The sequence below is a fragment of the Neomonachus schauinslandi genome, chromosome 2 (genome assembly GCF_002201575.2).
Source record: "Neomonachus schauinslandi chromosome 2, ASM220157v2, whole genome shotgun sequence".
Lineage (NCBI taxonomy): Eukaryota > Metazoa > Chordata > Mammalia > Carnivora > Phocidae > Neomonachus > Neomonachus schauinslandi.
The window spans coordinates 133,168,958-133,193,276 of NC_058404.1; the positions used below are offsets into that span (position 1 = coordinate 133,168,958).

General features: G+C 39.8%; 1 protein-coding gene across 1 annotated transcript in view; it reads right to left on the reverse strand.

Annotated features, from left to right (window-relative positions):
* AFF1 (AF4/FMR2 family member 1) overlaps window positions 1-24,319 on the reverse strand; it is a 94,897-nt gene that overhangs the window by 51,665 nt on the left and 18,913 nt on the right. The window contains exon 4 of the mRNA XM_021702294.2: window positions 1,971-2,015. Coding sequence (XP_021557969.1) covers window positions 1,971-2,015 — 45 coding nt within the window. The remainder of the gene's footprint in view (window positions 1-1,970; window positions 2,016-24,319) is intronic.

Sequence of the window (24,319 nt, forward strand, 5' to 3'; positions counted from 1 at the left end):
TAGCTGAAGCTCCAAAACAGAGGAGAAAAGAAGCGGAGACTTAGAGTCTCCGCTATGCAAAAGCCTGTGCCCCTCCCCAGTCCAGGACATCCTTCTGTTTGCTTTCTATACGATTTCCAAATGAAAATACTCATCCGGTTGCTTGCATTAACCATTCACTTTCATGTATTTCCAGGTAAGGAAGAACCTGTGAAAGTGATGTTGGCTTAGAGGGGAGGGAGTTTATTAAATTAAAATTGCTTGTCTGGTGCTCTAATACCATCGTCCTCATTAAGGGATTCCACAAGTAATATATTAACCCACATCAAAACCTAAGAGTAGCATTTGACATATACAGAAGACAAACTAATCTATATTGCTGCATTTACTTTTGAAATAACTATAAAACAAATCACATACACTTTCAGAGAAAATGCTAAGCCCATATTTTAAAACTAAGTCATTTGTTGTTTTTATGACTCATCACACCAAAGGATTTCAGAAATACCAGAAGGAGAGGATGAAACAAAAGCTTGATCAAGATAACCTGTTTATTATTAAGCTGGTTCATAAAAATTGCTCAATTCTAGCAGTACAAAGCATGTTTCCTTAGAGATATTTCTTTCTCAGAAGGTCCTAACCACAAAAGCAGGGGACAAAGAAAACAAAAATGATGGGACTACTTTCCAAACATCTGGCTAGACACTACCTTTGCCAAAAATTTTGCAAGTGAGAAGGTAACCGATATAATTACTGGTTTCAAGGGCACCTGGGTGACGATCGGTTGAGCGTCCGAGGCTCTTAGTTTCAGCTCGGGTAATGATCTCAGGGTCGTGAGATCAAGCCCTGCGCTGGGCTCTGTGCGGAGTCGACACTCTCTCCCTCTCCCTCTGCCCACCCATACCCCCTTCCTGATCGCTTGCTCTGTCTCTCCCTCTAAAATAAATCTTAAAAAAAAAAAAACAAAAAACTACTGGTTTCAGTACCACCTTACTTTACAATGAAAAATTAAAGGAAAAAATTGGGTAAGCATATATTTTGAGGAAAAGTGAGCAGTGAAGATACAAATGAATAGGTACCTGTGTCATACATATCTCTACTTAAAAAAAAAAAATCAGAAAACTTACAGTAAAAGATAAAGCAAGAATATCATTAAATCCCACACGGAGGAAAGTTAAAAGTCAAAGAAAAGGAATGAGAAACAAATAAAACCCTTAGTTATCACAATTACAGTACTCGGGCATTAAATTTAGCTCTAGATTTCCTGGAAATTAAAGCCAAAATGGGAAATTAAACAGCTTATATAATTCTTCTCTGATAAAAAGAAAGCATGCTGGCTCATGAGGAGAATTTATTCATTTTTTCCTGGAGCTGAATTCTAGGAGGGATTTGTTGTCCTTGCACAAAAAAACCTTGAACCCACAGATAATGGGTTCAATGATGGATCTGTAGAAGCAGCACAAATGTTCATGGCACCATCTCAAGAAACTAGAGTGAAAAATAACCCTCCAAGGTAGGTTTATAGATGTCCACTTACTTTCTACTGCTTTGTTTTTTCATTCCTTTAAAAATTCATGGCCTCACTGAAGATGAGGCCATACATATCAGGTGTCACCTACGAAACACTAAGAGTATAAATCAAGCACTGTTTAACCCCTTAAATACAGAGGACTTTCCTTTCTGAGAAGTGAACAACCCTCGTGGGTCTTTATGAACAACAATCAGAAAAACCTGAGAGAGGTCTTAAAACTGGTCCAAATGCCTTGCAGCTTGTAGACTTCATTTTAATTAATAGAATCTGTCAGAGAGCTCAGTCAGGCTCTTAAGAGTCCCTCTGTTACTGTTCTGGTTTATTTTGCATTGGAAGGTGTGAGGAGGGGAACGGTTTGAAGGGGTTTGGAATGGCGACCGTTCTTTAAAGTCAAAGTAAATGGATATCCATCTACCTCCTTCAATATTTCTTCAAACGGAGAAACAGTAAATGAACTCACCTTCAGAATCTCTTCAACACAATGAACTTCATTGGAGTAGGTCTGCTGAAAGTGAAAAACAAGAAGGAAAAGCTTAGCACAAGCAAACAACTCGAGCGATGGTTATTAGGGGATGCTGGGATTCACACAGCAACCCTCTTGCAAGGGCAATCACCTCGGGGCCACCTTTTACTGGTTAAGTAGTAGGAGCTTCACATTCTGGAGAAAACAAGGCAAGAGACCAACCTGACTTAATGGGTGGGGAAAGGGTTCTGCTGGAGACAACAGGAGGACAGTTCGGACCCTCGGGTCAAAGTTTCCAAAGGAAAATGTGTATCTTAAAGAAAATCAGTAAATTAGTGAATCTAGGGGATTAACAGGCAGAAAGAGAGAAAACCGGGGTCACAGCTTGCGGCTTCATAGCAACATCTATCCAGCCAGCCAAGGAAAATGAACACAGAGATGGAAATCATCTGGACACCTCAGTGAGCCCACAGTAAAGAGGCTAACATCGAATCAAGGACAGATTAGATTTTGGGGGTAATAATCTAGCCGGCCAAAGATTGTCTTTAAAGTAATGACATTCACTCTAATGTCTCTACCCCTCCGTCAAGTCAGCATTTTCACAGTATGTAAGCACATGTATATACATGCACATGTGCACACGAACATACACGGGAGATTTCCTCGTGTCTTGGATGAAAGATCTACTATTTATACCTCTTCCCGATTCCCAGCTAAACAAACGACGGCTGTTACCGCTAGTAAAACTACCACAGTGTCTAGGAAATGCCATTTCACAGTCTTCATATTTTTGAGTGCAAAGAAAATGGAGAAGTTAAAAAAAAACAAAACACCACTTTTCCTTAACTGAAGACATGAAACAAATCCCATGACCTCATGATTTTCACCGGAAAAGCAACTTTTTGCTCCGTGTCAACTCAGAGCCAAGTGCCCTGGGCAAGTTCTGTACAACACACATCCGTCCCGTACTGCCACTGCTGTGTGCCTAACGCTCTGGTCTTCCCAGTCCCGCAGGTCCAGTACCTGCCTCACAGCTGGAGAGGACATGAAAGGGTTCTTTTCCTGGCTCTCATTTCTGAGTGTAATTTAATACAGCACTGGTTGCCAATTCCTGATCTAGGATTCATTAACCCACCATTTCAGTTTAAGGATGAAGGAAAAGGAAAGAAAAGAGCACACAACATTCACACTGTTGTGGAATCAAATCAAATGGACAGGTCAATGTTCAAATGTAATTTAACCTGCCTGGGTCTGGTTTTAAAACATGTAAATTTCACGGAAACCATTTTGTTGAAATTTCTGCAGTTTCCTATTTTTGAGGAAGTTAGAAGGTATAACCAAAGAATCAAGGGTTATCACTTTTACCTGCATCCTATCAGATCTGCCTTTAGGCATTCTGCATGTCACTAACTACATTTCCTTACCTGCTTTTTGTTTTTCAAAACCACTAAGAGATGCCTAAAAACTGGACCAAACCCTAATAACCAAACATTTTAGTACAAATGTCAGAAACAGAACTGAACGCTGTTTTGACCTGAGGATAAAATGTAAGAATATTCTATGGTTTCAATTTTCCACATGCATCATCAGGAAAAATAACAATTATAAGTTGAAGGTGAATCAATACAACAGAGCATATAGCATATTATTACCGACTCCGGTCAAACAGTCCCCTCATCCCCCATCTGTTCCTGGAATGAGAATGGGAATCTGATTAACATGTTTGGGAATCAATGAAATAGTGAAGCATGTTGGAATGAGAGAGAAAAAGATTTGCCCACCGCTTCCAACAGAATGAGATGAGAAAGCTACGACTTTAGGACGCTAAAAGACTTTCCAATCTTCGTAATTATTCAAGGAGTCAACACTTAGCCGAGATGCTTCGTGTCACTAAAAGATTCTTTTTTTCTAAAGCTTTGTTACATGAGATGAAGCAGAACTGAAGAAATTTTTCTATAGCTCAGTATTAATATCTGGGTAAGATAAATATTGCTAACTAGTCAACATTTAACCCATTTAAAATTGTAAATAAGGTCTTAGGTTCAAGCATTAATTTGTTTAATTTACTGTGAATTTTCTTATTAGGTCCACTATGAGAGTGGGAATATTTCAACAGAGTGCAGGGATTCCATTCCAAATACATGAGGATATTATCATATTTAAAGACCTCCAAACAGCACTGTTTATAATGGTAAATAACTGGAAATAATCAAATGCCCAAAAATAGGAGTCTGGCTAAACACCTTCACAGTACATCCACACAGCAGTACGCTACAGAAAATTAAAATAATAATGTAAATGTATGGGCTTCCATGGAAAGATACTCAAAATATTTTCAACTTTTTCTTTAGAAATAATTTTATACTTACAGAAAAATTATGAAAATAGAAAAAAATTCCCACAAACCCTTCACCCAGATTCCCCAAATGTCGGCATTCTACCGCATTTGTTTTTTATTTTTCTCCCCCACCCATCTACACTGAACTCTTTAAGAGTAAGCTAGAGTTGGGGAGCCTGGGTGGCTCAGTCGTTAAGCATCTGCCTTCGTCTCAGGTCATGATCCCAGGGTCCAGGGATCAAGCCCCACATCGGGCTCCCTGCTCGGCGGGAAGCCTGCTTCTCTCTCTCCCACTCCCCCTGCTTGTGTTCCCTCTCTCGGTGTTGCTCTCTGTCAAATAAAATCTTTAAAAAGAAAGAAAAAAAAGTAAGTTAGAGTTAATGCCCCTTTACCCTTTACCTATTTACCCTATACCTCTGTGAGTACCAAGACATATTTTTAAAACTATATTTAACAGAGGGGAAGTTCCAAGATAGTCTGTATAAAATGAGCCCATTTTATGTTCCATCTACCTGAGATTCAGATCTCTACTCTTCTTCCGACCCAAATTAGAGACTCTTAAACTAGAGTATAGGTATTTCAAATGTGTCTGCAGAGAAAGATCTGTAAGGACAGGCTCCCTTGTTTAATAAAATACAGTCTGGCACCTTCAAGTCTGCCACTGGAAGGAGACCTTCCAAAAAGGGAGGGGAAGTTCAACAAACCATTATGGCCTAATCCCTTCCTTAAAATCTACTTTGGCCACAGGCTCTCCAGCTGAGTTGTGCCACTCCTGCCTCAAAGAAGCCAGGCGTCTTGGAACAAACCCTGCAGCCCAAGAGGAAGTAAACAGCCTCTCTAAAGCACAGCCTCGTTAAGGCTGAAGATCTTCAGGTAAGACTGCCACAAAGAATAAGAAGTGACAAAAAAGCAACAACAAGGAAAACGTGTGCTAGCCGTACGAATCAGGAAGTTCTACTCTGCAGGTCCTTCCTCGTCCAGCTCCCGCTTCCATGGTAGACAGTGACTTCAGCACTTAAAACCACAAATCCCACTGCCCTCTCTCATATTCAACAGCTAGGCTCCTAGGAGCTGCTCATCCCTCCTGCCCACTGGTGGCTACCTCACAAATCTGATGTCCTGTGTGTAGACTGACCTCGTTTCCCTACTAGGGTATGGCCTTAACACAGGAACCATATTTCTATTCAATTAAAAATAAAATGATAGCAGCTACTTACTGAATACATATTGTACCTGACATGGCATTAACTGCTTTACATACTACTATTTCCTCTACTTGATACCATCTATTGTAAGATGCAACACCAGTAGCTTAGCGGGCGGGGGTGGAGAGACTACACTAAATGTCCCCATCAACTGTAGATACAGCCCTCCATTACAGAAACTTAAAAATGAAATACCACAGTTAACATTACATTCAACTGTGAAGAGCTGAAAGCTTTTCCTCTAAGATCAGGAACAAGATGAGGATGTCCACTCTTGCCACTTTTATTCAACACAGTAATTGGAAGTCCTAGCCACAGCAATCAGACAAGAAATAAAAGGCATCCAAATTGGGAAAAAAAGTAAAACTGTCCTTATTTGCAGATGACATACTATATATAGAAAACTCTAAAGACTTTACCAAAAAACTATTAGAATAAATGTATTCAGTAAAGGTTCAGGATATAAAATTAATATACATAAATCTGCTGCATTTCTATATACTAATAACTATCAGAAAGAGAAATTAAGAAGACAATCCCATTTACAATCACATCCAAAAACAAACCCAAACAAAACACCTAGGAATAAATTTAACCACAGTAAAAGACCAGTACTCTGAAAACTGTAAGACACCGGTAAAAGAAACTGAAGACAACACAAGTATATAAAAAGATATATCATGCTCATAGACTAGAATATTGTTAAAATGTCCATACTACCCAAAAATAAAACATGCATACTACCCAAAACAATCTACAGATTCAGTGCTGTCTCTATCAAAACACCAATGGCATTTTTCACAGAACTAGAACAAGTAGTACCAGAATTTGTATAGAACCAAAATAGACCCTGAATAACCAAAGCAACCTTGAGAAAGAACAAAGCTGAAGGTATCACACTCCCTGATCTCAAACTATACTACAAAGCTATAGTAAGCAAAACAATATGGTACTGTCACAGAAACAGACACACAGATCAAGAGACCAGAATAGAATCCAGAAATACAAAACCATGCTTGTACAGTCAATTAATCTTCAACAAAGGAAACAAGACTATACAATGGGAAAAAGTCTCTTAAATGGTGCTGGGAAAACTGGACAGCTACATGCAAAAGAATGTAACTGCATCACCTTCTTACATCATACACAAAAATAAACTCAAAATGGGTTAGAGACCGGAAACCATAAAACTCCTTAAAAAAAACACATGCAGTAATCTCTTGGACATCCGTGTAAGCAATATTTTTTTGGATCTGTCTGCTCAGGCAAGAACAAAAGTAAAGATAAATAAATGGGACCACACCAAACTAAAAAGCTTTTGCACAGTAAGGGAAACTATCAACAAAACGAAAAGGCAACCTACTGAATGGGAGAAGAGGATATTTGCAAATGACATAGCCAACAAGGGGTTAATACCAAAATACACAAAGAACTCACAACTGCTATCCAGAAAACAACCCAATTAAAAAATGGGCAGAGAACCTGAATAGCATTTTTCCAAAGAAGACATACAGATGGCTGACACATGAAAAGATGCTCCCTACCACCTCACACCTATCAGAATGGCTAGTATCAAAAAGACAAGAAATAACAAGTGTTGGTGAAGATGTGGAGAAAAGGGAACTTTCGTGCACTGTTGGTGGAAATGCAAAATGGTGTGGCTGCTATGAAAACAGTATGGAGGTTCCCCCCAAAAATTAAAAATAGAAATAGCATACAATGCAGCAATTCCACTTCTGGGTATTTATCCAAAGAAAACAAAAACAGCAGCACCCCTTCGTTTACTGCAGCATTATTTACAATAGCCAAGATATGGAAACAGCATAAGTATCCACGGATAGATGAATGGATAAAGATGTGGTATAGATATGCAATGGAATATTACTCAGCCACAGAAAAACATAATCTTGCCATGTGCCACAACATGGATGGACCTAGAGGGTATTACGCAAAGTGAAATAAGTCAGAGGAAGACAAATAATGTATGATTCTACCTATATGTGGAATCTAAAAAACAAAACAAAACAGAAATAGACTCATAGATACAAAGAGCAATTTGGTTGCCAGAGGGAAGGGGGATGGGGGGGGTGGCTAAAGGAAAGGGATTAAGAGCTACAGACTTCCAGTTATAAAATAAGACACAGGATGAAATGTACAGCATAGGGAATATAGTTAATAACAGGTAACAACTTTGTATAGTGACAGATGGTAGCTAGATTTATTGTGGTGATCACTCCATAATGTATATAAAAGTTGAATCACTATGTTGTACAACTGAAATATAATATTGTATGTCAATTATACTTCGGCAACAACAAAATAAATCTGAGGGAATTCTGTATAATGCTCCAATTCTCCTGTCAACCTCTATGGTAGGAGTCACACAATGCTCTGGAGTGACTGAGCCTGGGTTCATAATAGTGTTAAAACTACCTTTCCAAACACCTCAACCTCCAAGCAAGAGACAAACATTTTAGCATTTTAAGGAGGGGATGTGACTCCAATTGTCCTTAAGAACAATGTTTTGCCTGTTTGTGCAAAGGAGCACTTTGGTATTCAGATTTAAGCACCTCTTAGTACTTGAGGTGCATCAGACCAGAAAAGGCAGCCACGCTAGCCTCAGTCTGATTTCTCACTCCTCTTGGAATGACACTGTGTAATCATAAGGAAATGCCCTGATACCAAAATAAAATATGTTCGTGAATGTCTTCTAAGCCTGACACAGTTTGTTTTAATAAGCTAAAGAGAGCTGGACGGAAGAACTCTACCTCACCGCTGAGACCAGGAGCCCCTTGTCAACCCTGTGTCTTAAGTCTCTCAAGTTTCAACAGAGCAGCACTTTTGTAAACAAGGCTGTTCTCAAAAAGCCTTAGTTATCACTAACCAGGAACTGCAGGGCACAAAGGCAGCATGCCGAGGAAGGAAGCCAGAAGATCTTGGATTCTAGCTCTGGCCCTGCTGAGGACTGGCTCTTCAATTCTGCAGGAGATTCAACTTCTTTGGGACTACTTCCTCATGGTGATAAAGGGATAATATTAGCAATCCTAACCAATACACATCTACTGGTATGCTTTCAAGGCTCAGAACTCACAGCATGATGGGCGCCTGGGTGGCTCAGTTGGTTAAGCGACTGCCTTCGGCTCAGGTCATGATCCTGGAGTCCCGGGATCGAGTCCCACATCAGGCTCCCTGCTCAGCAGGGAGTCTGCTTCTCCCTCTGACCCTCCCCTCTCTCATGCTATCTCTGTGTCATTCTCTCTCTCAAATAAATAAAATCTTTAAAAAAAAAAAAAAAGAACTCACAACATGAAAATAAATATCCAGATTTTAGCTTCAGAGACTTCCTAAACACCGTAGTTTGTCTGAATTATAAGTCAGGGTTTTAAGTAACAGACTACTGGAAATAAACATACTGGGGACAAAAGGGAAATTGCTTTGCACTGCTTCCTCCTTAAAAACATTAGGACTACTCTGAGAAACTATTTTTCACCTATCTGACTAGCAAAACAAAAAACACACGATACTGTGTCCATAAGATAGATATGAGGAAACAGGCACTCCGCTACCCTGGTTGGTGGGAGGGTAACGGGTCACGACGTCTGAAGACACCAATTAGGCAACAGCCCCCAAATTCTAATTTCCCGTACTCTGACACAGCAATGTGACTTCTAGCACCAACTTCTACGTGTACACACAGACATGTGTACAAAGTTACTCACTTCAGCCTAGTTTGCAAATAGTTAAGATATTGGGAACAACCTAAATGCCCTTCTAGGGATAACTGGCTAAGAAAACTGTGGTACGTGACCCTTACAGAGAAATACTATGTATGTGGAGTTACTAATGATGCATGAAACAGCACTAGGAACGTGGCTGAGAAGAAGCCTGTCACATCAGTTGCTTCCGGAGGGAGAACCAGGTGGTGGGGTGGGGGAGCGGTGGGAAGGTTTTCCATGTACATATTTTTATCCTTTAAGTTCTGGATCACAAAATACATTATCTGTTCATAAATAAAAACATTGGGCTGAGATTTTTTAAAATAGGGATAAGAATTTTCACTCCAAGTACATTCAAATGTCTTCTGCCACATTTGTCTTGACTATTAGTCTTCTACGAAGTATCATTCCTTCTCCCAAACACACACCTATGGGCCTCTATTCCCAGCTTCTTCCTCGCTGCTCTGGGCTTGCCCCAGCTAACACTCAGCGCACCGAGCTGCTCGCGGATTTGCGGTCAGCCTTCCATCATAGCCTGCAAGGTGTTTCTGTGGAAACCCGGGACTGCTGTTAAGGCCTGGTCCAGTGTTTGCTAGCTAATTCACTCTTTCTCCCAAACTAACCTACAAAGTCCTTGAAAGGGGGGCACTGTTTGGGTTTGCTTTTTTAAAATCAGTCATACTTAAATACTGAGAAGCCACATATGAAATACACAAAACCTCACCCGACTGCTGTGAGGAAGAAGTAAGACAATACACGTTAAAGCTAATGCCATATAAATAAATGCAGACATTTATCATGAAGATGCCACAAGCAGCATTTCCAAGAGAGAGATTAGAGAAGGAAACCAAAAGGCCTGCCTGAGCAAGGTTTTGACACAAAATTAATTTTATTCTGTGAATACACAGTAAATTACCTCAACAGCGAGGCTATTACAAGAACATGCTCATACTACCTGGGTGTGCCTACTTAGGCTGAGAAAGGTATAAAGGTGCTAGGAATATTACTACTTCAGAAGCATCATGCCCTTTGGGCAACTATCTAAATGTCTACTTCCACACCTGGTATCTGGGAAGAATTTTTAAGATCCCTAGATAGATTTACAGGCACACTTAGAGGACAAATATTTTTAAAAAGGAAGCTATAGATTGGGATGCCTCAGTTGTTAAGCGTCTGCCTTTGGCTCAGGTCATGATCCCAGGGTCCTGGGATCAAGTCCCGTATTGGGCTCCCTGCTTATCAGGGAGCCTGCTTCTCCCTCTCCCTCTACTTGTGTGCTCTCTCTCTCTCTCACTCTGTCAAATAAATAAATAAAATCTTTAAAAAAAAAAAAAAAGGAAAGCTATAGATTAATATGGGAGGAGGAATAATGAGCTAGGAGACAGAACAGGGCACTCTTAACAGTATAATAGTATTATGTAAATTGCAAACCAATTTTAACTGTTAAATTCTAAAATTAAACACCCTCCCATTTCTCCCCAAAGATTTTCAAATAAAGGAAAGGTTTTGAATAGCTTTTAAAATGTGATATGCTCGGGAGCGCCTGGGTGGCTCAGTCGTTAAGCGTCTGCCTTCGGCTCGGGTCGTGATCCCGGGGTCCTGGGATCGAGCCCCGCATCAGGCTCCCTGCTCGGCGGGAAGCTTGCTTCTCCCTCTCCCACTCCCCCCGCTGCTTGTGTTCCTTCTTTCGCTCTCTGTCAAAAAAATAAATAAAATCTTAAAAAAAAAAAAAAAAATGGGCGCCTGGGTGGCTCAGTTGGTTGGGCGACCGCCTTCGGCTCAGGTCATGATCCCAGGGTCCTGGGATCGAGTCCCACATCGGGCTCCCGGCTCAGCAGGAAGCCTGCTTCTCCCTCTCCCACTCCCCCTGCTTGTGTTCCTGCTCTCGCTGTCTCTGTCTCTGTCAAATAAATAAATAAAATCTTAAAAAAAAAAAACAAAAAATGATTATAACAAAATTCCATCACCACCACCAACCCCATCAGATGCTTTTCACCCAAGGAGTAGTGTCATGAGTGCAATTTGGGGATGTGAATTTTCCAGAGCAAAGTATGAGATGTGAGAGTAACAGGAGATCATGACTGGTGGGACAGGAGGTACTTTAGGCATGCTTGGGTTGGGGTAAGGAAAGGCATGTGTCTCCTTGATATAGGACATCAAGAAATACTCCAGGGATAAACACAGAAGAAGAATGCTGGAAGCTTGGAAGATGGGGTGGCACCCCAATTCACTTATTAAACAAGAGCTAATATTCCTGATTTTTTAAAAATTTGCCTTTAGGTAAACTGCTTTATTATAGGCAAATTATTATTTCCTTGTCTTTCATGAACTAAAACAAAACTAAAAATGAAAAGAACCCTAAATATCATTACTGAAACTTATAAAACCTCACAAGAAGTATTTTGAACTTTTAAAGATCAATACGAATAGTTTATCGTTCCTTTCCACTTTCATTTTACCTAAAGTAATTTGCTTTAGTGTCATTAAGATAATTTATTTTTCTAAAATGTGTAAATTTTATAAAAGCTCATAATTTGTATTAACTGAACTACTTAAAATAGTCTGGAAATTCTGTTTAGATCTCTATTAAAACAAAGTCTCTTTTCATTATAGAACCTAGGATTTAGTTCTTAAGATTTGGTTTAAATAAAAATATGGACAGTGAGTAGCCTTCTCCACATATATAATTGTTAAAACTTACTTCATCTAAATGTACAAATGAATATGAGGGGAGTACTAAAAGTGTTGGTTTCATTTATTTTATTACTATTATTTTCCTAAGATCACCTGAGTGTGTACATTTTAATGCATTTGCAAGGCTTTTGTAGAGCCACATGTAACAGCTCCTATTTTTTATTTATTTATTTTTTAAAGATTTTATTTATTTATTTGACAGAGAAAGACACAGCGAGAGAGGGAACACAAGCAGGGGGAGTGGGAGAGGGAGAAGCAGGCTTCCCGTGGAGCAGGGAGCCCGATGTGGGACTCGATCCCAGAACCCTGGGATCATGACCCGAGCCGAAGGCAGACGCTTAACGACTGAGCCACCCAGGTGCCCCAACAGTTCTTATTTAATAAAAAAAAATACTATTTATGTTTGTGCATTATATACAGAAATGTCTTCAGTAGATATTATTTATGATGATGTCAACTAGTTTTCTTGGTGTAAAAGTTAATAGGAAGGGGGTCTACCTGAGATAGGTTTAAACTGACTTAAAAACAAAGTACCTGGATGAAAAACAAGTGTAAAAAACTTATCATTGTTTGATAGTACTTATGTCTTATCTCGGTTATTCACTAACTTTCTAACTTTTGCCTGTGAACCACTGCCATTCACCATGTAATAAGGTATCAGAAATCCCCAATGCTCTTAAGACTTGAAAACACTGTACCTTTGATGAAAGATCACATGAGACCCCATGAAGCCCACTGTGGGCATAGCAACCATGAATGATTTAGTAAGACTGGCTAAAAAGGCACTGCTTTAAAAAAAAAAAAAAAGGAAGGAAGGAGAGAAAGAAGCATCTCAAAGAACAAGTCTAGACAGATACTGGTTCTGTTCCAGTGATAATAAACTGACAAGTTCTTTCAAACGGACCAAACTATATGGTCTATTCCTTCCACAAGCAATTGTATTCACTAAAACAATCTTAACAGTTTTTTCTGAGAGATTTAATTTTTACTTTTGAGTGGTTACATTAATTTGCAAAGCATGAACAGTCTTTCAATTAAAATATATCACTGTAGGGAGGGTGTTACACTGTAGTGTGATGGTGTTTTATGATCATGCTTACTCCCATCCCCACCCCCGCTTCTCTCTCCTGTGTGCGCGAGCCCGCGCGCGCGCTCTCTCTCTCTCTCTCTCTCTCACACACACACACACACACACACACACAAGTGCTCTCTCACAAATCATATTAACTGATGGTTTTGAATCTAAAACAACACTACTAAATTACTTTGTCAACCACGACCGGATTTATAGATACATAAACCTGTATTACTGCTCCTCCTTTGAGTGTATGTGTCTATCAAACTTAAGTGGCAAACAATGTTCAGGAACCATGTCTAATTCTATGTTACACGGGGGTGACTGGACTTTTTTTTCATAGCTGAGCAAAAGTTAGGACTAGAGAGGCACCAGAAAAAAACTTTCCATCGGTTTCTGGATTAGGTTGAAAGGAACTGAAGTCATATGAATAAGATAAGCCATTTAATCCATGCTTTGTCTGAAAGAACATAAAGATTTTATCTTGGGTTTATTCCAAGAGTAATCTCAACAGTCCCCTCTGGGCTAGGTGTTGGTTGTCTGTCTCCTGGCATGATGACTTTGTAAAAAACAAAAAACAGAACACAGTGGAAAAAAAAAGGAAAGAAAATTACTGAAGCAGGCATATATGCTCTGAGGAAGCAATTTGAGCTTCAAACTACCTTGGGGATTACTGATACTATAATAAACAGAGGAGAGAAGGAAAATAAAGATGGCTTTGCCCGTTATATCTAATTTACTAATAAGTAAATCCCACACCCCCTTTCTTGGGGCTTTAATGTTAGGTAACGAACAACCAGGTTACTTGCCAGGGTCTAGAAAAAGGACCAAAGATCATTCTGGGAAAGTACAATTCATATAAGATTGTAACATTATGAATGGTTACAAATCACTTATTTAATCCTATCATCAAAGAGCACCTATATTTAGAGACAATTTTGCTTTTCTATAATCTATTAAGAACCAGATTCAGGGAGGATTGGGGGATGGGTTAGCCTGGTGATGGGTATTAAAGAGGGCACGTATTGAATGGAGCCCTGGGTGTTTCACGCAAACAATGAATCATGGAACACTACACCAAAAACTAATGATGTAATGTATGGTGACTAACATAATAAAATTTTAAAAAAATTTTTTTAAAAAGGCAAAAAAAAAAAAAAAAAAGAACCAGATTCAGTCATTCTTTTTTAGGAAAAACAAAGTTTACTAATTCCACTGACTCTCTGATAAACTTAATAATCTTTTCCTTTTCCTGCATTATCTTTGTATGTAAATTTGGTCTGAAAGTTTAGACAAATTGCATCAGGCTTCCAGTAAAGCTCATCTCATAAAGTGATTTACTGTGCTGGTCAAAGTGAAAAAGTTTAATTAACAGTGTTTTGAACAAATACTTAGTCACTCAACAAGTGCTAGTATTTTTTTTTTACTATATAAATGCAAGGGGCAGAATAAATATATATAAAAATTTTATTCTTGCAGGGCGCCTGGGTGGTTCAGTCGGTTGAGCATCTGACTCTTGATTTCAGCTCAGGTCACCATCTCTGGGTGGTCAGATAGAGGCCCATGTCGGGCTCCACACTGAGCGTAGAGCCTGCTTGGCATTCTCTCTCTCCTTCTCCCTCTGCCCCTCCCCCAGCACATGCTGTGGCTCTCTCAAAAAAATAAAATAAATTTTATTATTGCATATATCTTAAATAGGTATTTCATATGTGCCAAGGGAAAACATTCTTTGCTTGTAAAAGAAATGTACTCTAATACCTGCTAATTTTTTTTAAGATTTTATTTACTTATTTGAGAGAGAGAGAGCATGCATGAGTGGCAAAGGAGCAGGAACTGTAGAATTAGCACTGTATTTTTAAAAATTCCTGAATGGATTATAAGTAGTTGTTATTAATTCAGTATTTCACATTTGTAGCACATAAGAATGGTTGTTCCATTTGAAAACAACATTATTAATGTCATTAGAAAGGATGTAAAAACCATGTTCATTTGCATGAAGCGTACTTTGAAATGTAACCTTATTTTTTTTTTTTTTAAGATTTTATTTATTTATTTGACAGAGAAAGACACAGAGAGAGAGAACACAAGCAGGGGGAATGGGAGAAGAAGCAGGCTTCCCGCTGAGCAGAGAGCCCGATGCGGGGCTCGATCCCACGACCCTGAGATCACGACCTGAGCTGAAATCAAGAGTTGGATGTCTAACCAACTAAGCCACCCAGGCACCCCTAATATCTGCTGAATTTAAAGCATTTTAATGGGCCGCCTGGGTGGCTCAGTCCGTTAAGTGTCTGTCTTCAATTCAGGACATGATCTCAGGGTCCTGGGATTGAGCCCCATGTCTGGCTCCCTGCTCAGCAGGGAGTCTGCTTCTCCCTCTGCCCCCCCATGCTGTCTCTCTCTCTCTCAAATAAATAAAACCTTAAAAAAAAAAAAAGAACTGCCTTTAAAAAAATAATAAAGCATTTTAAGCATTCAGACTATGTATGATCACAATCCTAAAAGTTGCAGCAGCAAACAGCTTATGCCCATTTTGAATACATGAAACAGTAACCCTCTCCTCACAACTTTCCCCATCTCGGTATTTTCCGCTCTCAGTCTCCTCACTCTTCTCATCCCCTCAACACTGACACACCTGCCGTGAAGTTTTAAAAGTACTCCTGACTTGGGCGCCTGGGTGGCTCAGTTGGTTGAGCGACTGCCTTCGGCTCGGGTCATGATCCTGGAGTCCCGGGATCCAGTCCCGCATCGGACTCCCTGCTGAGCAGGGAGTCTGGTCCTCCCTCGGTCCCCCTTCTCCCTCTTATTCTCCGTCTCTCTCTCTCTCTCTCTCTCAAATAAATAAAATCTTTAAAAAAAAAAAAAAAAAGTACTCCTGACTTTAACCCAGAGCCCTTGACCCAAGACTCCAACTATTTAAGTGTTTTAAAGCAAGGGTAACTCAACCCCATCTGTCACAACTCACAATATTATTGCATTTACTGTTGTTCCCTGTTTTCCTAGAATACAAAATCTAGGTACCAGAAGAGAGATTGTGAAAAATAGTGGACCATTCTAACAGTAGCAACAAAACCAGCTCCTTTTTGAAAACTGTGTTTAAGAGAAAGGAGGGTCAAATCAGCAGAAGTAAATTACATCTCAGTTGTACATAAATCCAACTGTGGTCCTCCTGACTATTCTTACACCTGGCACAGGGCCTGCTGGGAAGATGCTCTTGAAGCCCAGGTCACTTTTTTACTGACATCATAATCACAGTGCCAGTTTGGGGGATGCGGATGGGAAGGGACACACGCTATTTAAAAAGTCCTTTCAGTTTAAAGTTCTCTAACTGGTATACAGCCGAGTCATCTGTAAAAATAAGCAGTATTATTTATACTGCCACAATACTGCTGTCTACCAAGTAACATTAAATGAACCTGAAGAGTTTTAGACGGGCTCCAGAGCAGGCGAGTCTTATCGGTTGTATTATCTCTTTTAGTAAAACTTTTAAGAGGCATCTCAATGTCAAATGCTGTTTCCTTAATAAAATTCTCTCAAAAGCTTTTTGTAGGACAAAATAAGCCAGTTTCTTCTGGACTTAATTAGAATGAGTTCGTTAAAAAACAAACAAACATTATTTGTGAGGGACTTAAGTCACTTGAAAACTCTATTACTTCCTAAATCTGGAGCTAATAGGTCCTCCAACTCATTTTAGGACATAGTTCTTACTTTTAAAAAGTCCCAAGGTAGGGGTGCCTGGGTGGCTTAGTTGGTTAAGCATCTGCCTTCGGCTCAGGTCATGATCCCAGGGTCCTGGGATCCAGCCCCATATGGGGTTCCCTGCTCAGCGAGGAGCCTGCTTCTCCCTCTCCCTCTGCAGGCTGCTCTGCCTACTTGTGTTCTCTGTCAAAAAATAAATCTTAAAAAAAAAAAAGCCCAAAGGTATATCCTGAATTCAAATCAATCAACGAAGAGTTCACACTATAATAACTTGAGGGTTCTCCCTCCTTTCTCATTATTTGTGCCCATTTTCTCTGCTCTCTTGTTGTTGACACAAGATTCACTACTGCTTAACCTTAAAGTAAACAAATTCTATCTTCTGAGGGGGGAAAATGAAAACACTGTCATCTTCTCTAACTAGCCTTTCATCACAGAAATTTATATTCCACATAGATACAGGCTATGTGACCACGAACTATGCTGAATAAATTAGTAAGAACCAAATAACTATAAGAATATTAATATTTGTCTCCTACACTTGCCTGTACCAAAGCAAAATTACTTCAAAATATTCTTTTACCACTGAAAATCAATTATTACTTATAAGTCAAAATTTGGGTAGGAGCCCCACAGTCATTTGACTCAAATTCTATTTGTCTGCTGAAAACAAAAGCAAAGCAATAAAAGCGGGGGGGGGGGGGGGGGGGGAAGGAGAGAGAGGGAGAGAAAGAGGTAAGGGAGGGAAAGCAGAGATTGGGAGTGTATATATGTGTATAAACACACATACATAAGCTTTTAAGCTGCCAATATATTCCATTTGTACCTTTACTTTAGAAAGACAAAAGAAACCATCAGTATTTGCCAAGAGATCCAGAAGTTCAAGACCAGAGCTTGAAAGATGGACCAAAAAAAATCTGAGTGGTAAGGAATTGCTTAAAGTGTTTTTTAATTTCTTTAAAATGCATTGCCAAAAATAGGCTGTGATTTGATACAGATAAAAAATGATAGGGCGCCTGGGTGGCTCAGATGGTTAAGCGTCTGCCTTCGGCTCAGGTCATGATCCCGGGGTCCTGGGATCGAGTCCCGCATCGGGCTCCCTGCTCCTTGGGAGCCTGCTTCTCCCTCTGCCTCTCTCTCTCTCTCTCTGTCTCTCATGAATAAATAAATAAAATCTTTAAAAAAAAAAAAAATGATAACATGGGGCGCCTGGGTAGCTCAGTCGTTAAGCGTCTGCCTTCGGCTCGGGTCATGATCCCAGGGTCCTGGGATCGAGCCCCGCATCGGGCTCCCTGCTCCGCGGGAAGCCTGCTTCTCCCTCTCCCACTCCCCCTGCTTGTGTTCCCTCTCTCGCTGTATCTCTCTCTGTCAAATAAATAAAATCTTTAAAAAAAAAAAATGATAACATTATACTTTCTCTACTTTTACTCCATTCTTTCATTAGAGAGAGACAGTGACAGAGAAAGGAAAATCCATAATCCAAACCAACAACCGCGAAAATCTCAAGAGGTATTCAGTCTCTAGTGGCAGCCAAAAGGGGGGGGGGGGAAGCCACACCACACCACCTGTCTGTTACCTATCAAGTGTATACCAAGGGAGGGGACAAGGGAGGGGCCGAACACCTGTGGCTGGAAAGCTTATGTACCCTGTTTCGAAGGTCACGCACACAGCATCACTCAACTACAGAGGTTATTCTGATCCTTCTCTTCTTTGATTAACATCCCCTAACAGAGGAGGCAAAAGAGGAGAGGAGGAGGAAGGAAGGGAACAAGGAAGGGCAGGATGGAGGGAGAGAAAAGGGGAGGGACAGAGGTGTTCTCTTTTGAGGCCTCACTTTCTCAACCTCCTTCTTCCCCACCTGAACCTCACGCTTGCACTTCCTTGTACTTACTGTGGGGCAGCTTTTCACTGAGGGGCACTTACCTCTGTGCACATGTCTTACTGCCTTCCTACATGGCAGCAAAGCTTTCCTGTTTGCACACATCCCCTGCCAGCCCTAATCGGTGCCACTAGGTCACCGGCGTCTGTGCTAGCAGCTGCAATGGCGGCCCTGACAGGAAGGAACTTGGAATCTCTTCCCTCGTACTGAGCCATAAGCAGCAGCGAGTGCTCCCAGGCACAACTCCCCTGGCTCTGCTCCTAAAAATGCTCTCTCAAGTACACCGTTGCTTAGCAATATTTGCCTTCCCCCTGTACGTTTGAAATTGGCAACATCTGTCCCTTTAGCAATTTTGACTTGTGCAAAGCACAATGCTCATAGTTTAAAAACATACGGCTTTATGAAATGGGCAAACCCTCCATTCTTCCCATCAAAACCAGGGGTGTGAAGACCCCCCCTCAAATGGTTTTAATCTTTGCTGTACTTTGCTTTCAAGGTCGACATAAAAGTCTTCATCATTTAAAAGTGTCAATAACACAAAAGCAAAATATTGAAGCCACCACTGGGATTTCCTATTAAACCCCACCTAGTAAGTGTCTGCACGATGACACCTGAGGTAAATCCCATTCAGCTCAAAATTTTCTATATAACTAATTATATCACCAGGTATTACATGCAAATATGTATTAGGTAAGTCATAATGCGTATTAGTAAATATGTATAACATATAAAGGCAATGTATTCATGGAGTAGATAGGGCAATTTTCATGCTCACATTAGAACCCAACTTCATAAAAATACACCAACACAGACACACAGACACACAGACACACACACACACACACACACACTGATCAATGGCAAAAGAACCTCAAGAGTCTAGAGGAAAAAAATTCATTTAAGTAATTCCAACATTATGTATTTCAAAACAAATGACCTTAAGTTTCCTAAGTTTTTTTATTTATCCCTCAACAGTCATCTTAGTATTTTGCTAAAGTTATTCATTAACACAAAAGTAGTTCGTAATGCTATAATTTTACACATAAGAAAAAATCCAACATAAAAATGAGTATTTTTATGGGTAGTATATATGTTCTGCAAATAACTTTACTTACCCAGCACACTGATGGGAAATAAAAATCACAGTAATAAAAAGCATAAAAGTCAACAAAGAAGTAAACCGCGCTTTGTGCATTGGAACTTTGGTGTGTATTTTTGTTTCTTTAAACAAATCAGGCTACAGTTTTGTTTTTGGCCAAACCAATTGTGACAGATTAGAAACACATGTTTTCGAAGACATTCGACAGGAAGAGTGTTCCAGCTACAAAGGGCAGGGTGACCTATTGGTCTCATCAGGTCTCTACCTGGAACTCATAAGCAGCAGAAAAGACTGGGCGATACTTGTGGCCAGTAAAAATACATCCAAAAGGTCCCTTGATTCTGCAAACTTAACAACAGCCCTGAAATCCCATTAACGTGCATGGGTTTGTAATCCTGCTTAGCGAACAAACATGAATTCAACACCCTAGAACCCACTTCTCACGGTAGCTCATCACTCATACTTGCCCAGATGCACACAATAATTCTCGTGAAGTTAGGCTTTTTATTGCAATTGGTTAAAGAAACTTGAGCAGACTTCACAATTGGGGATTTTCAAAAGTCTCAGATGTTCCTCCAAGTCATCCTCAGTGGTTCTGGCCTTGCAGCGTAGTGCTCATGAGCAAGGGTCTGAGTTGGACAGACTGGCTTCCAGATAAGACTCTGCCAGGGACCAACTACAAGCTCGCTGCATGGAAAGGGCTTAAACACAGTGCCTGGTACATAGTACATTCTCAATAAGATACATCATTTTTACTGTTACACTCTTATAAAAGCCTCAGTCTTTTTATTTTTTTCCCTGTTTTTCCATTCTACTAAACTTTCCCACTTCTCCACACCATCACCCAAAACAAGCTTTATTTAATGAATACGTATAAAAACCTCCTCTGGAAGGGGGGAGGGAATGGTGAAGGAATGAGTGACAACAAATTTGATATCTTTTAATAACTATTTAGTACAATCCTTACTTGCACTTTCCTCTGATTTATCCTTAAACAGCCAAGGTCTCTTCAGCTTTGGAGCAGCCATCACCTATGGACACTTATGTCTGCAATATGTTTCTAATAAATTCTGAATTAATTAATGTGGGGAAAACAAGGTAATTTGTAGAGGCTGGCTCCTGGGCCCTAGGAACTAGAGACTGGGAGGATGGAGGGAGCCCGGGCAGGGGCTGTGGTGCTGTCCACCAGGCAAGTGCTGATAAGCCCTAAGGGTTCAAGTTGAGCCTGCCTCCAGGACAGCCCTCCTGTCAAGCCATTTATTGGACAAGGGAAAAGTGCAAAAAAGGCTTTCCCTGAGAAGAGTTTCGGGGCCAGCAAGGGAAAACAGGGACTGGTCATGTCAGCACTGCCCTTCTCCATGACTGCCCTTTTGCAGAGTCTACTGGACGGGCAATCAATGAGGGGCCACTAGAAAGCCAAACCCTGGGGTTTACTTAACCAACTAGAGCATTCTTGAGAATTTCTCCATTGTGGCATGAGACCTGCTCTTAAGGATGAATGCCATGACCTATCCCACAGTGCCAATCAATAAAAAATTATTAAGTCTTCAAGCAAGGGAACTAAAACACAGGCTGTAATACTCATCAAAATCAGCTGTGTCTTCATTACCATGTAGGGATACTCTACCCTATCCTGATATCGTGCAGGAAATCGATGGCCCTTGTACCGCTTCCACCTCTGAAAATACTCAGAGTTAAGCCCCAATCTCCTTCCCAGCCTACATACCTGGTAACTTTGCAGGACAACCTGCTGGCACAGTCAGAAATAAATTTCAAACAATATTTTCATTGAAGTCTTCTAAAAAATATTCCTCACTCAAGAAAAATTTCTATAGTATGATACTGGTAGCAGCAGAAGCAGCTGTAAGTAGGAGAAACATCTATTAAGTGCCAGTTGAATAGAGGAGGTGGAGGAAGGGGGAAAGGAAACAGTGGACAAAACTGAGTTCTGAACAGAGGGAAGCTCTTCAAGCATGAAGAGGTCCTTCACTGGCAAAGACAAGGAAATGTTCCAAGTCACCACCAGGACTCAAGCTTACTTTCCTTCTTTGACACGGGTCCATCTCCAGCCAAACTTTGTAAATTCTTTCCCCCGTGATTCAAAGAATAGTCTACAGCAGTTTTACCCAAACTCAGTCATTTCCACACTATCTTGACAAGGATACCATATTGTACTGTAGCACCGCCTGTATTATTTTCTTTAAATCAACTTATGATCAATTCAGTTTTTCCCTGGCCTCATAAGTAACAGTATTTATGAAATCCTGAATTTGGTGTGCTGGTATACATATTTTTTTTCACTTGCATTAAGATACATAAAATAAATATTGGTGCCCCTATACTCTTTTGGAAGTTCCGGTACTAATCAATATTATTTGAACCCAAAATTGAATGGATGTCCTGGGACATTTCACTGATGTTTTTCAGAAAAGCTGTGGTGACTTCCCTACTTCATAAAGTCATCCTATTTTATTAGTTTATATAAGTGTTGCCCACTCTCTATAGCAGACTCAGGAAGACTTCACAAATTACATGAATATGCCTACTCATGCCTATTCTTACTGGACTTGTGACCCAGATGACAAAATTAACACTATATGATCTGCAGTTCAGTACCGCAACTTCCCCCCCATGTGTTTCATGATGCCCAAATACAACCGAAAGCTCTTCACAAGGCTGGAACTAGCCCCATGGAGTTCTCACAACAATTAATACAATTCTGGAATCCTGAAAACACAGCAGGTACTCAGTACTTTATTAGTACTACAAAATATTCATTCAAGTCTCTTATTTTAAAAACCGTATTTTAAAATTTGAATAAAATTAAATGCATGACAAAGAATTTCATTACTTCACCAAAACACTTGAGAAATACAATCAAACCAAGCCAAAACATTAGGACACACCTTAGGATCCTGATGACTTCTAAACATAGTTGTAAAGTCAATAAAGAAACTTGCAGATGAGTAAATATACAATTTTCCTACAGTGTGAATTTGCTTTTACTGTTACGGCATGTCAATGAAGGTGGGACATCATGCAGTCTACTGTATGCTAGGCAAATGTATAACCCATTTCATTTTCACACCAGCTCAAGTAGAAATGTCTCATTTAAAGATGGAGGAAAATGAACCCGGGTATTCTGACTCCATAGTGCCATCCGTTAGACAGATTACCTCCCATTTGTATCTCTTTAAAGCCTTAAAATTCAAAACTATTGGGGTGCCTGATGGTTGAATTGGTTGAATCTTGATTTTGGCTCTAGTCATCATCTCAGGGTCTGCTGGGCATGGAGCCTGTTTAAGATTCTTTCTCTTCGGCTCCCTCTGCCCCACCCTTCCCTCCCCCTCACATGCACACAACGCCACCTGGGGGGGGGGGGGCAGGGAGGAAGAAATTCACAACTATTAAAACTACCCAAATTTCAGATTCTAAACCAAGGGAAAGAAGTGAATCTACTACATTTACTCATACATTTAGACAATGTTAGAATAATTGTGATGACATAGATACAGCAGCTATTAAATATTTACTGTATGCCAGTCACTAATCTAAGGGTTTCATGTACATTTTCTTTTTAAGCCTGACAACTATTTTATGAGAAAAATTCTATTATTTCTGTTGTAAAGGTAAGAAATGGAGGCTTGAACAGTAATTTTTAGTATTTAAGTAATTTGCCTGTGGTCTAACAGCTAGTTTGAGATAAAGATTCAAACCCAAGTCTTCCTTAATCCAAAAATCATGCTCTTAACCACCACCTATAATGCCTTAAAGTCCCATCTAATTAGCCAAAAAAACAAACAAAAAAACCAAGATGACTTTAAAAAAAAAAAAATTAAAGTATATCTTCGTTCCCTTCAACAACTGCAAAGTTTTTAATGTCCCATGGGCTATATACTCTATTATAGATTTATTATTTATCCCTAGTTATTAGTATTAACACATCAAAATTCTCAGCAATGATATCGACAGAGGGGAAACAAAATCATATCCAACAAGAAAGAATAGTTTGGAAATTCCCAATAACAGTCACACCCCAATTCTTAAATAGTACCCTATACTAATTAAGTATACTTGCATATTTGTACAAGTACAGAAACCTGTACCTTATAGAAACCTCAACATGAACTGTCCATACAACTACAGGATCAGTATTTTTAAGATCAGCCTTTTTGGGGGAGATGCGAGTCTCTGGAGCCAGGAACCAAAGCTGTTGTATCTCTTCCTCTCTTCCCCCTTCCTGTTTCAACTAATAAAGGCTGTTCAAACCATAAAAACAAAAACACAAACACGTATACATGTTGCTAAGATCAAAGGAAGGAAAGCCCACTGAATGGGCGTTGAAGCCCCATTTCCCATTATTCACTATAGAAACAAGAAAAATAATTTTGAATAAAAGGTACTGAAGAATATGCTACTGGTCTCAGCATAGGAAACAGCATCAGCATCCAACTGCTAGGAATTCAAATTCCTTTTTTAAAAAGAATCATAATATTTTAGAGCTGAGAAGAGCATGACTGACTACCCACCTCCTCATTTAGGAAACTAAGGGAGCGTATTTCTACTTGGTGACAAGGAAAATATGAATCCATGTTCCACAGTTTTAGGTGGTAGCAAACAACTTAAAAAAAAGTTAAGGAGGCTAAC